At 40.7% G+C, this 20,861-nt stretch overlaps 1 protein-coding gene across 2 annotated transcripts in view; it reads right to left on the bottom strand.

Moving 5' to 3' along the window:
• Nucleotides 1-20,861, bottom strand: part of LOC119172082 (glutamate-gated chloride channel) — a 160,301-nt gene that overhangs the window by 17,185 nt on the left and 122,255 nt on the right. For both annotated transcript variants that reach the window (XM_075892896.1, XM_037423062.2), the window contains 3 exons: nt 9,802-9,890; nt 9,631-9,698; nt 6,121-6,344 (listed from right to left, as the gene is read on the bottom strand). In XM_075892896.1, coding sequence (XP_075749011.1) covers nt 6,121-6,344; nt 9,631-9,698; nt 9,802-9,890 — 381 coding nt within the window. The remainder of the gene's footprint in view (nt 1-6,120; nt 6,345-9,630; nt 9,699-9,801; nt 9,891-20,861) is intronic.

A 20,861-nucleotide genomic window follows, 5' to 3' on the forward strand; every position in this document is an offset into this window, starting at 1 on the left:
TTGGGCTACGCTGCTTCCAGCGCCATCAACGTCAATTCAAGTGGATAAAAGACGCCCCCCATCCCCGGATTCCTCCAGTGGGCACGTCGCCTGGTGATCTTGTAGCACCATGTTCAAGCCGCTTCTTTTCTACGTGCAGGTTAGTAACGAAGTATCATCTGTTAAAACTAGCAATCGTTATTTCGTCCAGATTACGTGCCCACGTAGCTTGTATACCTTGTATTTTGACATTAGGCAAGTGTTTTTGTCCCTACTGATGCTATGCGGGGACGTTGAATCCAATCCAGGGCCCTCCACTGCGAAATTGTTGTCACAGTTGATTGAAGGTCAAAACAGCATTCAAAAAAGGCTTGATGATATCGAACTGAAATTGAAAACTGTGGAGGAAACTGCTGAGATAATTAAAGGATTCAGTGATAAACTTCGCAGCCTGGAAAATACGGTTCAATACTTAGAACGTAAGCTCGTTGATTTAGAAGACAGAAGCAGGCGTAACAACCTTGTTGTGTTCGGCATACCGGAAAAGAATGATGACGCCTCTGACGACCTCATGGATAGCGTAGTCTGCAATGTGTTCAGGCATGCTTTAGACGTGAACGTAAACTCAGTCGAGCGAATTCATAGGCAAGGGCGAAGGCAGCATGGTAAAAATCGCCCAGTGATCGTGAACTTTTCGACCGCAGGGAAAAAATTAATGTTCTCAAAAGTTGCTTCAAATTAAAAGGGAAGGGAATCTCAGTCTCAGAGGATTTCTCTGCAAGCACTCGGCACGTCAGGAGGTTTCTATGGAACAGCACTTCAGATATTAGGAAATCTGGCACAAAGGTTAAAGTTGTACATGACAAAATTAAGATTGACAATTTATTGCTAACATTAGATGAAGTTCAGCGTGGAATGGTCTCTGCGAGCAGACCGCTTACCAGAGCAACTCGCAACAAATGAAACGACAAGAACGGGAGACTTTTCCGATGCCTAAATATTAAAGCCCGTAGTATTCTAGCGAAAAGCGATGATTTAGACAGTATTGTGTTAACGTATCACCCTCATCTTTTGATAATTACTGAAACCTGGCTTCGCACCGACGTTAGTGACGATGAGATCACGCCCCAGGGTTACCGCATCTATCGCATAGATAGGAGTAGTCGAGGCGGCGATGTTGCAATCATATTTAAGGAAACCTTACAAGTTGAAAGATTACCCGATAAAGCAGATCTTGAATGCGTCATTGTGAAAGTAGACACAGGCGATCTTATGTTCATAGTCGGCGCTTTTCGCCGGCCCCCAGGCACAGACGAAGCATTCTTTGATAAGCTTAATGAATTTCTTTGCATAGTCTACAGTTGCTCTAGTAATATAATAGTTGGCGGTGATTTCAACGTTCCTTCAGTTATATGGGATACTAATTTTCCTGTACCGTCTTCAAATGCAGCGAAACGTTTAGTCGATATAGTCCTTTTTCATGATTTAACTCAACTAGTTAAGCAACCAACCCGCGTACAGAATGCTACTGCTACAACTCTGAATCTTTTTTTCGTTAGCAACAGCATGCTGCGTCGTGTGGCAGACACCAATGTGCTTGATGGAATATCCGATCACAAATTGGTTTACATGTGCATTAATCTTAATGACGTTCCAAAAGGCAAGAGGGAAGAACGCGTGGTGTCTTCTCGCGCGCAAAAGACGTAGAAATACTGGACACAATAGAATTATATTTCTCTCGATTCACTTTACTTTCTCAATGTAGTACTTGTACTGTTAACAAACTTTGGTGTTTCTTCAAAAACCTTGTGTTGCAGTGCGTTCATGACTTTGTGCCAGAAAAAGTGAAAATAATAAAAAATGTTAGCCCATGGATTACTATGCCAGTTGTTCGTTTGGGGCGAAAGGCAAAAAGGATAAGAAAACAGCATCGTCAGAACCCCACTCCGTCGACCTTGCTTAAACTCAGTAACGTGCGTAAAGAATTAAAAGACAGTATCAAGGAAGCAAAAGATCAGTACTATAACGTCACTTTAGAAAACTTTTTGCTGTCATCCCCAGCAAAATTCTGGCAGCATTTTGCCCCAAACAAGAAGCGTTTTCAAAATATGTGTAAATGGGACTATCGTAACTAATAAAGAAACTATTGCAGAATCATTTAACACGTTTGTTTGTTCAGTGTTTACTGATGACGCTGGAAGTAGGCCATGTTCAAAAACGCTTCATGATATCCCACCAATAAGTGACCTTGCAATATCTGAGGAAGGAATCTTGTCTCTGCTTTTCAACATAGATCCCAAGAAGACGCCTGGTATTGATAATATACCTAACGCGTTCCTTATGAGGTATGCTGAATGGTGCTCGAAGTTTTTGTGCATCATTTTTCAGAAGTCACTGTCACAGCGCGCGCTTCCAGATGACTGGAAATTCGAAAAAATTATCCCTATACCCAAATCACATAACACTTCTCTCGTCTCCGCCTATAGACCGATTTCCCTGCTTTGCTCATGTGCGAAGGTATTAGAACATATTACATTCAAGCATCTCTCAGTTTTTCTCGAGGAAAATAGTTTAATCAATGACCGACAACACGGCTTACGAAAAGGATTATCAACCGTCACACAACTGTTGTAAACCGTTCATGACATTACAGCTATTCTAGATAGGCAAGGCCAGGTTGACATGATTTTTCTAGACTTCGAAAACGCATTTGATCGCGTGTCGCATCCAAAACTTCTCGCGAAACTTAAACCTATACTAAAAAACAGTACATTGACTTCATGGATTGAGGCCTACCTTTCTTATCGAAATCAAATAGTTTCTATAGATAACGTCCAGTCTGATTCACGACCGGGGAAATCGGGAATCCCTCAGGGCTCTGTGCTCGGGCCACTTCTTTTTTTAATTTTGATAGACGACATTACCAATGACATCCCGATTTCTATTAAGTTATTTGCAGATGATTGCATTCTTTATCAGGAAATACGTAGCGCAGACGATCAGGTTTTTTTAAACGCAGCGTTAACAAAAATATCTTCTTGGTGTGCAGTGTGGCAAATGAAGATTAATGAAAAGAAAACGGTAGCTATGAAGGTTACGCGCAAGCCGCTTCCTTTGAAACACTCATATTCTATCAATGGTCAAAAACTATCGTTTGTTAAAACTTATAAATATTTGGGGGTTGTAATAAGTGCAGATTTTAAGTGGAATGAGCATGTTGCCAACATTGAAAAGAAAGCTTTACAGAAACTTGCATTTCTAAGACGTTCTTTGCGCAAATCTACCCCAAAATTAAAATTAATTGCGTATAAAACTTTTATTCGTCTGATCCTCGAGTACTCATCTGTGGTTTGGGACCCTCATAGCCAAGTAAATATTAAAACACTTGAAATGATTCAAAGAAAAGCAATCTGATTTGTATATAATCGCTACAGCGCTCTGACGTCACCCAGTGAATTGTTAAAAAAAGCTGACTTGGATACATTGCAGGCAAGACGGCAACACGATCGATTGAAGTACATGTTTATACTTTACCCCGACAAGCTACGCATGGACAAGCACGCGTACATAAAAACGGTTCACCGCCGATCAACTCGTTCCGAGCATCCAAAAAAACTGAAGGAATATTCCTGTCAAACAAAAGCCTTTAAAAACACTTTTTTTTTCCGCGCACTGTCACTGATTGGAATGCTCTTTCTGCCGATCTGGTGAACTGCGAAACCATTCAGTCGTTCATGGAAAAACTTAAACACTAGCAACCCACTTGACTCTGATCTTTCTTTGCGCTTCGCCCTCTATTTTTCCACTGCGCATCCTGAACAGGCTTCCATTTATGTTCCACTTTCTATCAATTTTTTTCATATCAATACGTTGTATTTTTGAAATGTTGCCGATTTTTGAACCGTTATATGATATTTGTTTCTTACTTCTGTATGAGCAGATGTTTGTCGGTAGAGTTTTTTTTTTGTACATGTACACGTAAACCACTACAATTGTGTAAGTACTGGCGTTTTACTTTGATGCACTAGTTTTTCATGGTGTAGCTCTACGTGACGTGTTTTCTTTCCTATTGTATCTTCATATTTGTTTCCTTTTTTGTATCACCCACCCCTGCCTAAGGCCTCATGTGTGAGGCTGGCAGCACTTCTGAAATAAATAAAATCAATACTAACACAATTCCTTTGCCGACATCAAACCTACCTAAGGCCAGTTTGCAAACGAGTTCCAAGCACCGGCGTGGCTCAGTGGTAGAACACTGGCCTGGCACTCGGGGGACCCGTGCTTGAATCACATAGTGTCGTTGGTGGTTTTTATGCAATAGTGGTTACGGGCATTGGCAGCGGCAGACAACTACGGCACCGCATGTGACCTGTGTTGCGATTCGTGTTGAGAAGATTTAAGGAATGTCGGTTGTTCGATAGATAGTAGTCTACGCAATCTCAACTTTGAGTTGACAAATGCGGTCAACCGATTAGTGAAAGCCCGGTGCGCATAGTATCCTAGTAGGTTCCGTGTTCGATACCAAAATTATTATCAGGTTTTTTAACCAAGCCCCATTAAGGTTTGGTTCAGTCGACGTTTACCACGACAGCCCCGCCGCGGTGGTCTAGTGGCTAAGGTACTCGGCTGCTGACCCGCAGGTTGCGGGTTCAAATCCCGGCTGCGGCGGCTGCATTTCCGATGGAGGCGGAAATGTTGTAGGCCCGTGTGCTCAGATTTGGGTGCACGTTAAAGAACCCCAGGTGGTCGAAATTTCCGGAGCCCTCCACTACGGCGTCTCTCATAATCATATGGTGGTTTTGGGACGTTAAACCCCACATATCAATCAATCAACGTTTACCACGACAAATATCTTATGAAGACGCCAGTTATTGTTATTCACTATTTTTCTGAGCCTCTTTTGATCATGTTCAAGAAATGCATGGGGGTAATGCTTCATATTGGGGCCTTCCACTACTACTTATATTTCACTCATTCACTATGTGTTAGATTGAGCCTTAGACGTTTACCGATAATTATAAGTGATGGTAACTCTGTGAAAAATTTTTTCCAGAGCGCGCTTCGGTCGATTACAGTACCACAATCTTTTAAAAAAATATACAGGTCGTTGTCGTCTTTTTTTTATTTTAACTACAAAATAAGCATCATATTCCCGTGCAATATGTACCCAATAAGGTTTGTTTATACACGAAGGAGCTTATTTCCATTGAATTGAAAGGGCAAGTGCCATCTGTCTGGTGTATAATTCCTTGTTTACTGCTTTGCAATCATCATTTTGATTTCACAAACACCATCTGTTACGTCGATGTTGCACTAAGCACACAGTGTGCTCTTCGAGAAAACAAGGCACAGAAAAAAAATGAGAAACGATGATTTGAGGCAAAATGCAGCGATGTGTCTAAACTGTTTTAAGAGTTTGTAAGTGTTTCGGCGTTGTGCTATGTGTAAAGTTTTTGAGCTTCCCCTACATGACATATCCTTGTTGTAGCTTGTCCATTTTTATCATACTAAAGCCTTTATTTCCAAACCAACCTCGGCCTTACCTCACGTTTTCCTCAACTTCCCGTACCCTCTATGTTTTGTAAAGGTACAAAAATGGTAACAGGGCGAAAGATAAAGACAAGATTGGTTTATGAATACTGGTGCGATTTGTTCATCATGCGCTATAAAAGTTTAAAACCGATAAGAAAAACTCGACGAAAGGTTGAGGTTGGTTTGTGAATACGACCGAAGGATCTGACACGTAAAACTTGACAGGTGAATGAATTAGCAAGTGCGTAGCGAGCTTTAATTTTGAAGTGCTACACTGAGTTTAATATGCTGCCGAAGTTTTATTATTGCGCCGCACGGAACGCCGAGAAAATGCTTGTAGTCTGGGAACTGCTGCCGATGTGTACGCATTATTTGGATAGGTATGCTTCGCCATAGTAAAGGCAAGTCTAACAGGCAAAGACCGTTGAGAGGAATAAACTGCAAAAGCTTTTGTTTGTAAAGTACACACACACACACACACACACACACACACACACACACACACACACACACACACACACACACACACACACACACACACACACACACACACACACACACACACACACACACACACACACACACACGTCTAAAATTTATATGACTTACCGCAACATGTACAAGATTTCCCCTGTCGGGTTTATCCTAACTAGGACGTTAGGTACGGTCACATACTGGAACTCGGCATGTTTCGCGTTCGCGAAGAATACTTCTGGCTTCCATATCATTTGCACCAGCTTTGGGTCATTAAGGTCAAGTGGACGAGATAACGTGGATTTTCGTAACCGCTCATCCAGCCATGACTGCCGGAAGTAGAGGTCGACTTCGTAGTCCTATAAAAAATACAAAACATTTGGAGAAACCGTTAGTACTTACAGCAGATAAGCAAATTTCATCTTTTTTAAGTGAATTAGTAAAACGCTGAAGATCAGAAAGAACTATAAAATGTTATTTCTAGTGATTGGAAAGGGTGCCTGGAGCAAAAATACAGAGTAAGACTTAATTATATTGTGAATATAAACAATCGACTGCAGAAATTGGTGCGCTCAATCTCGATGTCGCTATTCGAATAAATAATCAATACGGATTCCTTTGCCATATCCCACAATTTGTAAAAAAATGCCCTAACAGCATTTGTTTTATCATTGTGTGCAGAAAAATTTTGGGGACGTTTATACTTAACCAATGGGAGCAAAAGAAAAAAAATGTCTGTCGAAAGCATGAAATGCACAGCGATTACTTGTGTTGTGATGAATTTGCAGTTTACGGTGATGGATTACGTATTTTATGTAACTCCATATTTCTTTATTATTTTAAATTCGGATAAATTTCAAATCAAATATCTCTCATAGCTCTGCTTAGAAAACCCCCACAAAAGCACCAATGCAACTGTTTATTCAGTTTTATTAATTTGATCATAATATTAGGAGGTAACTTAGTGAAGCGGTTGCTTTCCAATAATATTAACCGTACAACTGCCTTTGCCTCTATATTTATCATCTGATGGGTCTCACACGGTTTGATGACAAGCATGTGCGCGAAGTTGCCTAGTTCCTTGATAACCGTGCAAAGAATAAATATATCTTTCAAACTGCGTAACAACAGAGTATTGATTGACCAGCCAGCCTTCAATAATGGCGCCACTAGGGCGGTGAATTCAAATGCAAATAATTCGATATCTTTAAGAAAGAGCTGTTAGCATAGACAAGAAGTTTCTCGTCTTAAAATGTTGCTGTCTCAGAGATTGTCACATCCAACGCGTAAGGCGTGCTCGATCTCACTCTCGCAGTAAAGGAGTCAATACTGCACGACAAGGTAGGATCGATAGCTTACTACCATGTACAGGAAACCATTCATCAGAGGAAGAACCTTTTCAGATGCCCAATTAGATTGCAACAAGAAATAGCAGAAAAAAAATGTATGCTGAAGCCCTCTAAGTTAACAAAAACAAGCGTGGTTTGATGGGTATGACATAGAATTAGGTACTCAATTTTTTTTCCTCAGCGTATATATTCATAATAAGGCTTATACATCGCTTGGAGTTGGGTGGTGAAGTTAATTTAATTAGTGACCTTTGTTATGGTGGTTATGGGAGGATGTGTTTTGTATGTTATTGGGCTCATTGGGCAGTAGATTTTTTTTCTGTTTACATATGCTCCCAAACAGAATAACGTTGCTAGAACATATGGAATTTTCTGCCATAGCTTCGAGGCACTACCATTTATCGCATGTGCAGGAGCTAAACGTGGCCACAAGCAAATACGCAGCTATGGCCTTACTTCCATTATAAAAAAAAAGGTGGGCTGAGTGCGAAGAAACTGCAGGCACAACTACGCAGGCTAACACTCGTCAGTGTAAAATACACCCCAACAGCATGAAACATTGTGTTTTCCGCGGAGTACGGACAATGCCTGAAAAAAAAAACATCGCTGATCCCACTGTAGAGAGGTCGTTGTAACAAAAAAACGTGTCTTTACAGAGGTAGTTGAGCCTTTATTGTTCATTGTTTCATCAACAGCAACAAATTGAAAAGTCAACTTAAGAAGGGAAAGCAGCTCAAAACTGGCAGCGCGCACCTCAAGAAGAAATGTACAAAATCAGCATACACAGGGCGAGCGCGGTACAACAACTGTAAAAGTTCGAGACTGAAAGCGCGCTGTTCAAACAGAAAGAAAGACGCACGGAGCAAGCACACAAGTATACACAGGATAAGCGCGAACAACTGTCAGAATTATTTCTGCATCTGCGTCAGCAGGACGCTCCTTTCGTAAACGAGGCCGCGGCCGCTGTGGAGTCACCTTCGTCTTCTCGCAAGTTTAACGAGTCTGATAAGCGTGCACGAGAGACCACGCTCCGTGGAGGCGGCGCTTCGTGGAGGCGACGACCTTTAGAACGCCCACAACGCGAGCCCATCGCGCTATTTTGCCGCAGCTAATGAAAACGCGCTAAAGTTTCGAAGGTGTGACGTCTGTAAAACGGTGTATGGTGTATATCAACAGCATGCCGTTGGCATTCCAAACAACGCACGCTTCGCGGTGGAGTGGTTGTCGCCACGCACTGAGAATCGGAAGGTTCCTGGTTTGATTCCACGTGGCGATTGCTTGCCTACTGATTGTTTTTTTTTTCTTTGCAATCTGTTAGTATACATTTTTCAAAGTCACTTCTGTAATGAAAGTACGTCAGTGGAGCGGTGGTGGACCCTCGCATAAAACGTTTTCGTGTTAAAAATGCGAAGCGATTTCCTCATCATGACAAGAGTGCACGAAATGTTTTTATTACTAACAGGTTGGTCAAGGAAACAACGAACATGGCGCGTAAATTAATTTGTTGTCATTAGCTCAAGTTCATTGCCGATACACACACGTGCTAAAATAAACCAGCAAAACACACTAAATTAGACAATTATTTTGTGTCACAGCATTTATGGAGTGAATCATGCATAAATATAGGAAGCGTGCGACCTTTCATGTCGATTTTCATGAATAGAAAATCGTATTCGACAAAAAACGTGCTAAGGGCCCGCCATACAATGAAGCAATGCAAACACTGGGAAATTTACGACATGAGTAATCGTAATGGGTCCTTCTTCTGAAAGAATTGTGCATCCAATTTTTCTTGCGTAGTAAAGCAAATACAACAAGCCAAGAAGCAACCAACCTTCTCCTCACAAATCAACACAATCCATTGACCAGTTTCAGATCATTACCATTGATACAGTGCTTGCTGATAATTTTTTGTTTCAGGTTCTTTGTAAACACAGTGTTGCGGCACGACATAGTATTGGGCACACAGTGTTATATGATCCTAACTTATCAGAGACAGTGAAGTTATGGGCTCAGGTTGTAAAGAATGGTAGAATGATGCCATTTAGAGAATGATACCATTTAGAGAATGATACCATTTACAATTCAGACTATTTTTTTCTTGATTCACATGGCAGCATTCACACGGCAGCATTCACACGGCCGCATTCAAATGCTCAGCAAAATCAACTGACACTGTTCAAGTATATAGCACTCCACAAATATAACAATGCGCCCATCATTGTGAGAACCTTCAACAAACTAGCAATATGGCCGGGGCAATGCACAGAGCATTCAAAGCTGATCAAGGACTCACCATGTTTGACGGATTTATTGATCCAAAACTTCGTATGTAAATTTCGCATGACACGATGGTTGGATCTCCTGTGAAAAAAGAACGTACGGGTAAAAAGTAATACAGAAGCTCGGGATGGAAAAATCGAAGGCGTATTGTGTGCTCTATTGGGGCTCAGAAAGGCACGCTCACCGAGGTGACTACTCGGCAAGGCTCTTCGATCATAGTTTTTGAGGAGCTCGTCCAGAATGTCCAGATCATTCGCTCTTGAGGAAACTCCCCTGAAACGAGCAATAAAAAGTACAGCACTTACTCAGTAACCCATCTTCTGCTACTCGTGATGACAACTTCGTGATATGTTTGCAAGATTGATCCCTTTCCGCCAAACCGTAGGGGCAGCCAGTCACGGAAATGTTTGGAGGAGCCGATTATCTTCTTTTTGTGTCCTCCTCAAGGCCACAATTTTCATATGTTTAGGAATGTCTAGTGATTTCATCTATGGCAATCGTTGTTATCACGCTCTTTCTTGTGTACGAAATCGATCACCGTGCACGTACCACATTACAGTTTTGCCAAGCTAATGACATAGGCAACATATAGGCCTCCATGCAGCTTTTCCTTTAAAACTAAACATTGTATTTCTCTATGGTGGACTTGGCTCTGTATAGAGTGCCCATAATACACTCGGTGTGTTTTATTGACCCTTTTTAACGTTTCTATTTGGGCTCCAACAATGTTTTTTAACATTCAGGATTATATGTCAAACTTTATTGTACATACGCTTTTTTTCTTTCTTGTACTACACAAACACTGACAGAAATATTCACTTACTTAAAATGTGGCCCAACGTTTCATAGCGACCGCGCTATGAGTCTGTTATTTTGGCGTCCACAATGATGAGCGTGAGGACTTTTCAAAAACAGACATGGGCTAGCTCTGTTGGTTCATTGCACGTTTTAGTAGCGTTTGTAAACGAGCGCTACAGACGTAAAGAAGACGGAAAAAATTGCTGCAAGCTGCATAATAAATAACAGTGATGTTTAGCACTACTATTGTTAATAGATATTTATCAATATTGCTCAATTTCCTTGCTGTGGTAAATTGGCGATGTGTAAAATATTTGTCGCGATAATAAATTTCATATTGAAATATTCTGTCTCACACGAATGGAGGACTTTTCAATTCTTCAAAAAACATTGCGATTGTCTGTGGTGCTTCTAAATAACATTTTATATTTGCTACGATTATGCACTTTTATAGTTTGTTGTTTTAACAGCTTTATACTGAAGCAAAATAGCGAATAACAGACTGATTCCTAAACTTACTTTCTTCAACTAAATAAGCACTAAATTGAGAAAAAAATTGCATATTGCATGGTAAGTTATTGGGCAATGTAAATAGAATTACAGCATCACACTCAGTTTATTGATGACGGTTTCAGGACACCGTACCACACTTACAGAGAGGCAGTCCTAATTATCTATATTAGAATTTCTTTCCTTGCAACTTCCTTTATTTTACCACGTCCGGAAATGAATACAGTGCTGGGAATATGCAAGGCGTATTGAAGATACACCAACTGAAGTGGCTCGTTTTCAATGAAGAACTGTGTAATGAAGTGTGTATGAATTATTTGGAGTGTTTGTGTTTCTGCTATGTCATTACTATGACATACTTGCCAGTTCGTTTCTGACTATCTTCGAGATCAAAGTTGGATCGCAGCAATGTACTAGGGTATTACGAGTAACCACAGAGGAAATGCAGATGTGCTGCCGTAGTGGGATGGAATTTCTATCGCGAGCTTAAAAGAGCAAACGTGCTTTGTTCTGGGTCAAAATAACTGATGTTTCAATTGACCGATACAAGCGTCACAAAATGTGAGGCACTGGTAAGTGATAACATTGGCATCAAAATAAATGCTCCGTGAACTTAAGCTTCAGGGAACGTGTTTGTGATCACTTCAGAACAACTAAGAACGTCAAGCATTGCATACTCATTGGAAGACTCTGAAGAAGACTTAGCGCACCTTCTTCCTCATTGCGAAAATTAGTATACTTCATTGAGAGAAAAACTTTTATAAGAACTTCGTAGTTCGGATTACTATTAATTGCAAACATTTTTGGCCAACGGCCAAAAGAAAAATTTCAAAACATAGGTGTACGCGCATCAGAACTTTTTTGCAGGAATAAAAAAGTATTGCGTGGATACTACATCAAACCAAAATATTCTTCGCATCTTTATTATTAACTGGTACTTTTCGACATATTCTTTCTGTATTTTCGCGTTTGTGCAGCATGTGTTTCTACAATATTGTACGTTGCAGTTACAGTGCGGTTCTTGAAAGACGATTTGTGAATGCCTAACGGTCTGCTGTGAGAACACCTCGCGGACTTTTATATTGTGTGTGAACGTGTGCTCGGGCTGCGCCAGGAAAATTTGGGCTCTAAACGGCACAGAAAAACAGTGTGAGATGAAGCGCGTCGCAGTACGGACAACCCTCTCCAACAAAAGGCATTCCGAAGGCCCGACTCATTGACTAGAGTCACCGGCTCCCAGCGCTGTCCTGATAGAAACCATAGACTTCAACGGGAGCCCTTGGTCTTCGCTCATCATTATCCTCACGACTATTGAATAAAGTTCTTGTCATGGTCACCGTGGACGTTTCCTTTGTTTGAACATTTACTTTTTTCGAAACTTTTGTGCTGAGTGAATACTCGCATTCGTTTTTATTTAAGTAATGAGACAACGTGCTTGACCGTTCGTTTAATGCCAAATTATATAGTTTTCTGATTTTCCACTACATTACGATGACTGTAACAGGCAACAGAAAAAGAGTAGTCAGTGTGACACTAGGCAATACCCTCGCTATAATACACTTATGGCTGCGGTGGCTGCATTTTCGATGGAGGCGGAAATGTTCTAGGCCCGTGTGCTCAGATTTGGGTGCACGTTAAAGAACCCCAGGTGGTCGAAATTTATGGAGCCCTCTACTACTGCGTATCTCCAAATCGTATGGTGGTTTTGGGACGTTAAACCGCACATATCAATCAATAATACATTTATTGCAAAAAGAATTCATTTGCTGGTAGGATCGCGGAACTTCACTATCTAGTTTCTTGTTTTCTAAAATTATAACATGTCAACTGAAGAACCCCCTACATAATGTGCTTACTATTTTTGAGCAAGTTCTTTGAGTCTGTTTTACCAAGAACACATACTAAAACCTTAATGCACCTCTATGACATTATTGTAAGATGATAACAATAAAAATAAATTGAATTAGTATATCTGTATTTCCATTGACTATGCCATTTATTCTGGGTTTGCTCTAATTTATGCGGAAGCTGTACGCACGTGGGTTTCTTGATTGCAGGCATGACATCATGAGCTGAACCATCTTGTGTACGTGCTAACTTCATTCGCCTAATTGTGTTTCTCCTACGATTTTTTTTCTTCCCATGCGACGAATTATTTCAACCTCATTAACGTTTTTCTTGAAAGACGAATTCATGTCACTCGAAAATGAAGGAATGAAAGAATAACAATTTTGTCCATTTATTTTAGTGACGCTTTCATTGTGTTGATGCAAGGCTAATTACGAACTTAAGAAGTCACGTTTATGAAATGGACTTTGTGGGGATAAAATTGTTTGTTCTCTTGTCAAGAATAATTGACTTAATAGTCCATGCAGATCTTTGTGCTACCTAGCTGGTTCAAACCACACACCCCCCTACAAAAAAAACAAACAAACGAATATTCTACTTCTATAATTCCTAGCACGCAATAATTTAGTGGTAGCTGATAGTTTCATCGTTTTACGACCTACGAGATGCGTGTGACAAAATAATGATACTTATGTTGCAGTCTTATTAGGAATTAGGGTCCTGAATGCAAGCACATGCTGACAACCACGTAATTTGCAATGGGTATCAAATAAGTTTTCAAGACGATTGTGGCTGCATGCTTGGGAAGTTGCGTACTCGGCTGCTGACCCGCAAGTCGTGGGATCAAATCCCGGCAGCGGCGGCTGCATTTGCGATGGAGGCGTAAATGTTGTAGGCCCGTGTGCTCAGATTTGGGGACATGTTGAAGAACCCTAGGTGGTCGAAGTTTCTGGAGCCCTCTACTACGGCGTCTCTCATAATAAAATTGTGGTTTTGGGACGTTAAACCCCGCTTATCAATTAATCTTGGGAAGTTGCGTCAATGCTAGATAACTTGCGCGGCTGCGTTCGTGAGGAAAAACAGTCAAATAGACACCACGTAGGCTCGTTAGCACAATTATTGCAATCACAATAACGGGTTACTTGAAAAGGAATATCTTTTCTCAAAAATTAGCGCGGATATATTCAGGTCACATCAAAACCTACTTAGATTCGTGAAAAACTCTGTATGCTTTAGACACGTTAATATGCTTGGTACCTTTGCAAATAACAAAAAGTGGCAGGTTTTAAATGTTTTGAAAGACTCGAACACGTCATGCATACATTATTTTCTTTTTAATATTTGAGAACGCCAAGACATAAAATAAAACGCTGAAATAACGGAGAATAACATGAATGTGATACCGAGAGTGAACACTAAAGTAAAAAGAATCGTTCTGCATTTGGAAGCTTGGCGCCTTTACGTGAAAGGCATTTGAAATTATGAGCGCTGTAGAGATTATTGAAAAATATCATACTAGAAAGCGCTGGTGGGTGGTCTTTCGGAAGTGTCTAGGAGTATTACATCAGCGAGTGGAATTCGGAGGAGCTGAGGAGTAAAACATTCAAATGAAGAAAACACATTAGATGAATCATGCTTTTTTTTCAGCAGAAAAGCAAACTGCGAGAACCTCTCAGCAGAATTTCTCATTTAAATAAAGAGGGAAATTGAGAGTAGAGAAACTCCACTACTTCATGAGGCGGCCACTCGTGATCTTACAACGTCTACTTATCATATATACTAGGAAAAACGCAGCCTTGCGTAAACATTCAAATGAAACTCTTTCCGTCATTCGAGACTTTCCCTGCAAAGTATGCAAACACTTCGGAAACAGCTGAGAATTGGGAAACACTGAACTTCAATAACTTGCTTTAAGCCTTTCTACTAGCCTCTTCACGGATTTTCGAGTGGTTTCCCGGTTACCTATCTCCGAATGACTGACTTGGAATGTAAAAAGTGTGTGTCTACAAAATTAGGAATTAAAATGGTGGATATATCTAGCCCAGTCTTCTGCAGTGAAACTATCTAGTGCCTTATTTGAATTTGCGCATGTTTCGGGGCCATGAGACGGGAAAAAACAAAGCGAGGAAGCACTGCAGTTATAAATAAACGTCGTAAGAGAAGTCATTGCTCAGAGGTTAAAGGACCAAATAGCTTCAACGTCAAGGGACGGGGATCGACACTTTGCACCAAGACGTCATAAAATGCTAGCAGTTTGGTGGTTGCATTGTTTCTGTAAGAAAAACCTTTACCGAAGCTCAAAACTGGAGCCGAAAGAAAAGTAGTGTTTATGATGCGCGATAGCGAAAAGAAATCGCTATAGCTGAACGCTTCGACAAAGTACGCGTGCATTACAAAGGCCTCCATCTTTCCACTCCTGCTTTTTCGTAATTAAAAAGTAGAAAAAAGCACCCTCCTGAAGCAGGTATTCAACACGTCTACGGTGCCCTTAGCGTAGTGATGTATTGCCTCAAAGAAGGTTGTGGGAAACAGCACAAGTGTTGCAGAAATGAAGACTTTCTCACGAAGCCCAAAATTACAAAAACACATGAGATAACACCGCTAATGTTTAGTGGCGTCATAGGAAACTACTACATGAGAATTACTGTGTTGCCAGTACAGGAAGAGTGCTCTTAAAGGCAACATTACTGAGCGACCACCTGTGAAGCCCTGCACTTGGTGTGTGGTGTGCAACGTACCTCTCCGTCTCCATCTCTTTCCCTCCCCTTCACGCTTTCGTTCTTCTCCCAATGAGTAGGGTAAAAACTGGATATTGTCTAGTTAACCTCTCTACTTTTCCAATATTACGTCTTTCTCTGTCTCCGTGTTGCGAAAAATCACAAGCACTTTACATGCAGCAGCTGGGACAGGGTTCATAACATTTTGCCTAGGTAATTTGGCTAGTTGATATTGATTCTTGGTTAGACTGGATAAGGTACGAACGCACCCATGGACACTAGAAGCAAAAACACCAAAAGTGTTTGCGTTCTTCCGTCTAGTGTCTGTAAGCGCGCCTTATTCAGTCTAAAACCTATGAGTGGTACACTTTGTTCTGCGACAGCGCCGTTTTATATCAGCATACTGACTTTTTAATTATACAATGTTTTCGCCAACAAAAAAAATAGTAGTATGCCATGAAGTGCAAGACAGTATTAGTGCTTAAATGTACTCGTCTATGGTGGCGCCAGCAGCATACCATCTCAATGCGGAATGGTGCTTTCCTGTACAAAGCCAAGTACCTGCATTTCAAAAAAAAGATGAGCGTGGTCATAATGACGTTATAATGAGACAGATCATTTTGGTTAAATTTCTCTCAAAAATAGCATAATTAACTGTTGGCGGTATAGAGCCTTCCATGAAGAATGGCGGTTCTGCTTGCGTGAATAGGGCACGAATGTCTACATTCAATAGTTTCCACCCAACATAACAAGCTTGTAGGTTTAAGAGCACGTAACTGTCCTCTCTGCTATGTGCAGGGCAAAATCTATGTACTTTACTAGGTGGAATCGAGGGGGGAAATGTGATGCTCCAGAAATGGCTATCACAGTATTATCCGGTAACTCCTGTAATGTTGTACCATCATAACGGAGTGAACGGTTATAGCAGAACACCACTTATCCTTCAACTCCCACAGTTACGGAGAAAACGAAGAAACGCTGTGCAGTATTATCCCGTCGACGCTGTATGCTTGTGGCATCACTGTTTTTTGTCAACTCTCGGCCCTGGTTAACTACCCTGCCTTGCACTAATGCTTATTCTCTCTTCTTTTTTGTCCCAGTAATGACTGTTTTGAAATGTTCATGAAAACATTATTGAGAACAATTATGAATATCGGTTAAGATGAAAAATAGTCGTTGACGTTTGATCACCCACACAGGCACTCACAATTTGATCGTGACCAAGGCTACCGCGTAGAAGCCAATGACATCAGTAAGCGTTTGTCCCACTGTTCAGTACCTGTCATTGTTTTCACAAAGGTGTCATCCCGACCAGACAAGATTTCGTCAGACCTTCGACTTCATCTCTCAAAGTAAATGCTAACTGATTTCTTTCCCCGAATCAAACGAGTAAAGGTATATATGAAAACTTTATCCAGGATACATAATTGAAATTGACGTTGTCCACTGTGAACACTGCTATTTATTTCGGGTTATGAAAAGACCACCAAATCTTCGTTAACGTAGAGCATCCACAGAGGTACGGTCTGCTATAATTGCATTGCTCTCGCAACTTATCTGCCAATACCACAGCCGCTTTGTGTGACTGAACGCTCTCTTTAAACAATACGCGGTGATTATCTCAGTGATCTGAAAACGAAGCTGACAAAAGATGAATTCGAGCAACTCATTGTCGTAGATAAAGCACAGAGTTGTCTGGAATGGACAGCTTTCCATTTATTTACAGCATCGAAGCCCAGTGACCAAGTACTGTTTCAGACAGAGGTGATGCTTCAAACAGAAAGAAATGTGGTTTGAAAAGCTGCACGCTCACATGCGACTTACTTATCTTTTTAACAAACCAGCTCTGTCCATAAGCAGCTGACATTTTAATTAAATGCAAAGAGACAAATAATTACAAGCAGCTAGGTTTCTCCTTACAGTTACTTTATAATTTCTTGGTCCTAGAGAAATAATGTGCAGACCACCGTAAACCATTTAACCGGTTAATATCGCTCTCGAAGCATTCATTGCCCCAGAATAAGGTTGAAACGGGTTAAGTTACGGACTCTGGAAAATGGTACAAGAAACAAAGTTGGTGTTTTGTGTTCTGTTCAAACTCTACATTTCCCTTAGCTACTTTGCATGTTTAAGTATGAAGCCCACGGGACCGCTATATGCTCTGCCATAGTAGAGTACCAAGTACTCTAAATTGTTAACCACTTTCCCGAAACACACATTTAAGAGAAAGTCTGACTAACATATGCACAACAAGGCGAACTATTGTCATCAAGAGAGCTGCAGTCCCGACGAATACAAGTCATCTTGTTGAAACCTTACAGCTGCATCACTTGTTCAACAATATCGCATGACTTTCGACGCCCGCTGAGCTTCGTGTATTGTTCGGGCTCGTAGGTCAAGAGTGAATCGAAGGAGTGAATGAGCTTGAAGGCTGTCGCTTGTTACAACCGCTAGAAAAAAATCGAAGAGAAAAAGAGAAATATACAATAATGCAGAAATGTTCAAATAATCAAAGGTAGATTGCAGGTGAATTGTTATTTTGTTCAAAACGTAAAAGGCCGTAATGACAAGTTGCGGAGGGTAATCGTCAAGTAAACGTTTTTTTTTTTTTTTTGGACAGCACAACTCCTGCGCTTATATAGTCTCTTATCTGGGACATAATTGCCATCAGTGGTATCCGATAGCCACTAAGCGTTCGTGTTTTAACTAATTACGCGAAGGCGGCATGTTTGGTAATCTGGCTTAGTCGGTGGCGATCGAGAAGCCTAATGGTAACTAAGGGAAAGAATGGTAATGAATCTCAGTGTTACTGCCTAGCCGACTTGTGAGCAAACAGAAATAAACATGAGCACTGTCAATTGCCACTTCCAGCTTCTCGAGAAGCTCTGGACGTGTATTGACCGCTCAAAGAAATAAATCGAAGATTCATTTAAACTCGTTGCATCAACGAATTGCCAGTTCGAAGAAGCTTCATGATGCATTTAAAGCGCAGGCCACGAATGCTTGTCCGTTACACAGAGCTGGTGAACGAATGACCTTGTTGTTGACCTTGTGTTTACACCATCAGCAAGTAAAAACCCCACTAGGTAAATGACCTGATTCTTGCCACACTTTCAGCCCAGCGTGGCAGCCCTTCGATTCCCTTTGTTCACACCCTGTAGGAGCCTTTTGTTTACGTAGCGTCAAGAAGATCGTGTTAGCAGCTGGCGATAATTGATTATCTAGACTGACACGAAGACGCCGTGAATAAGAACTTTTTGCAACGTCCAAGGCTCAGCACGAAAACCTACCGCGCTAAAAAAGACGTGATGTGTGGCATAAACGAGATATTTCGTATTATCGCTCATGATGTGAACTCCATGGGCTTCCTAAAGTAATGCTCGATTGCGAGAGCAAAGGAACAAAGAGAACGAAAGAATGCCCAGCACATGTACTTGTGTAGCTGGTCTTTGTTTCTTCCATCAATCAGTATATGCCAGAGGAACCCCACCTGGCAAAGTCTTTAGAGCCAAGCTTAGTATGAAAAACTGCTCGCGTCATCTACCGCTTCTCATTGCACCGACATGTCTGTTCTCAGCGTGAATATTGGCAAATGAATATTTTTTTCTTGAAATAGAGCGCACACTGCGTTCGGCATAGTCGAGTCACTGCAAAACATTAAAATACGTGCACACAGAGGGTGGCTGATTTCTGTGCAAGCCTCGGGGGGACAATTTTTATTTTCTCGCAGAAATTAACAGTGATGCGCACTCGTTCCAAACGTAAATTATCTCGTAAAAGTTTTCCTGAACCATACGTAATTTTACATTTGTAGATCGATGTGCCATCTTGAAGTCTTTATATAACCGAAGACCCAGTCCTAAAAAGATACAGGTCTCTGCGGTGTCACGCTACTATTTAATTTTAAAGATAATGGCTTTAGGAGCACAAGCTGAAAATTAACTAACGTATACCGGTCACAGTTGATAAGAAGGAACATGGCGCTATTTTCATTATTTTTCTGGCTTTATTTTAATTTGGGCACTAAATGGTGTCGGTCGTTTCATGTTTTTCAAAAATTCATATATTCCTGTGTTTCTATACTCGTCATGTATAACCACAAATTTGAACAACTGCTCTAAGCTTATGGTATATTACATTAGCATGTGTGCGCGTGAGGTACTAAAAATTAGAAATTTTTTCACACAATGTTCTAGTTCCATCAACGCCCACGACTGCAATTTAGATATAAGTACAAATGCGAAACTTGTAGATTCGCTTCCCAGCAACGCCAATGTATTTATTCCTCAGTCCTTTCACTAGACTTTAAAGCAACCAAACTTCAAAATAAAGGTACAACTAAAGGTTGATATGCTTTCCTGCCCTCCGCTCCCGTTTTCTGTGATCGTAGTCCCTATAGGAGTCCCTCAAACGATTCTCTCTGTTTCTTTTTTTGTCGTTGTCACGTAGTACAATAATTTCTTGAGTTCAGTAAAGCAACAATCCAGATTTCAAACGTAGATGTTATGAGTCCCCGCAGAATTTAGAGTTTTATCTCTCTGAATGATCATTCCTTCTAATCACAATAAGCTAAAATAATTAATTTTTTAATTAAGTATTTTAGCTTTTAGCCAGAACTTAAAAGCATATAGTAGCTGTGACAGTGCCATAGCCACGTATTGTCTCCTCTTCAAATATCTGTGGAGCTTACCTTTTGTTTGTTTGCTTGCTTGCTTGTTTGTTTGTTTGCTTGTTTGTTGGCAATACAGAAGGCACATCGAGGTTTTGACGCCCTTTTATGCGAACTACTCGTATTCTTCCTAAGCTCAGTTAGTTCCATTCAATATGTGTTTTTATCAATCTTTCCGAATTCGTCGTCTTTTTTCACCAGTGCCCCCGTTTCAAATTACCATTATAACAGCTTAATTCACCCAAAATCAAGAAAAAAAAGCAACTTCAGCCTTGCGAAGTAATTACTGTTGTGCCTGCATCAGGATACTTTCTGCGATGTCGTCATATCTTGCCTTCTCAATTGGCATTTACAGTGCTGTTTGTTTGTTATTATCATTAGGAACTCAACGTGTATAAATATACACGTTGGGCTCATCTTGATTTTTTGGCAGATTGAGCTAGCAGCAGATAGACCTAATTAGCGGGACAAGCTCTGTGACAGCATGTGTTCGCGCAGACAGTCCTCGAACAAAGCAGAATACACAATTAGGACACCACTTTTTGATTAGATTTTATTTTTTCTGAGCATTATTCATTGTGTGATAACAGGAAATCGTAGTGGAGAGTCCTATTAATTTTACGTAGTTCCCCATTGACGTGTTCCAAGTTTTTAAAAAGTATGAGTGCAAATCGCAATTAACCACTGCGGTTCGTGCGCAGT

Source organism: Rhipicephalus microplus, chromosome 4 (genome assembly GCF_043290135.1).
Source record: "Rhipicephalus microplus isolate Deutch F79 chromosome 4, USDA_Rmic, whole genome shotgun sequence".
Taxonomy (NCBI): Eukaryota; Metazoa; Arthropoda; class Arachnida; order Ixodida; family Ixodidae; genus Rhipicephalus; species Rhipicephalus microplus.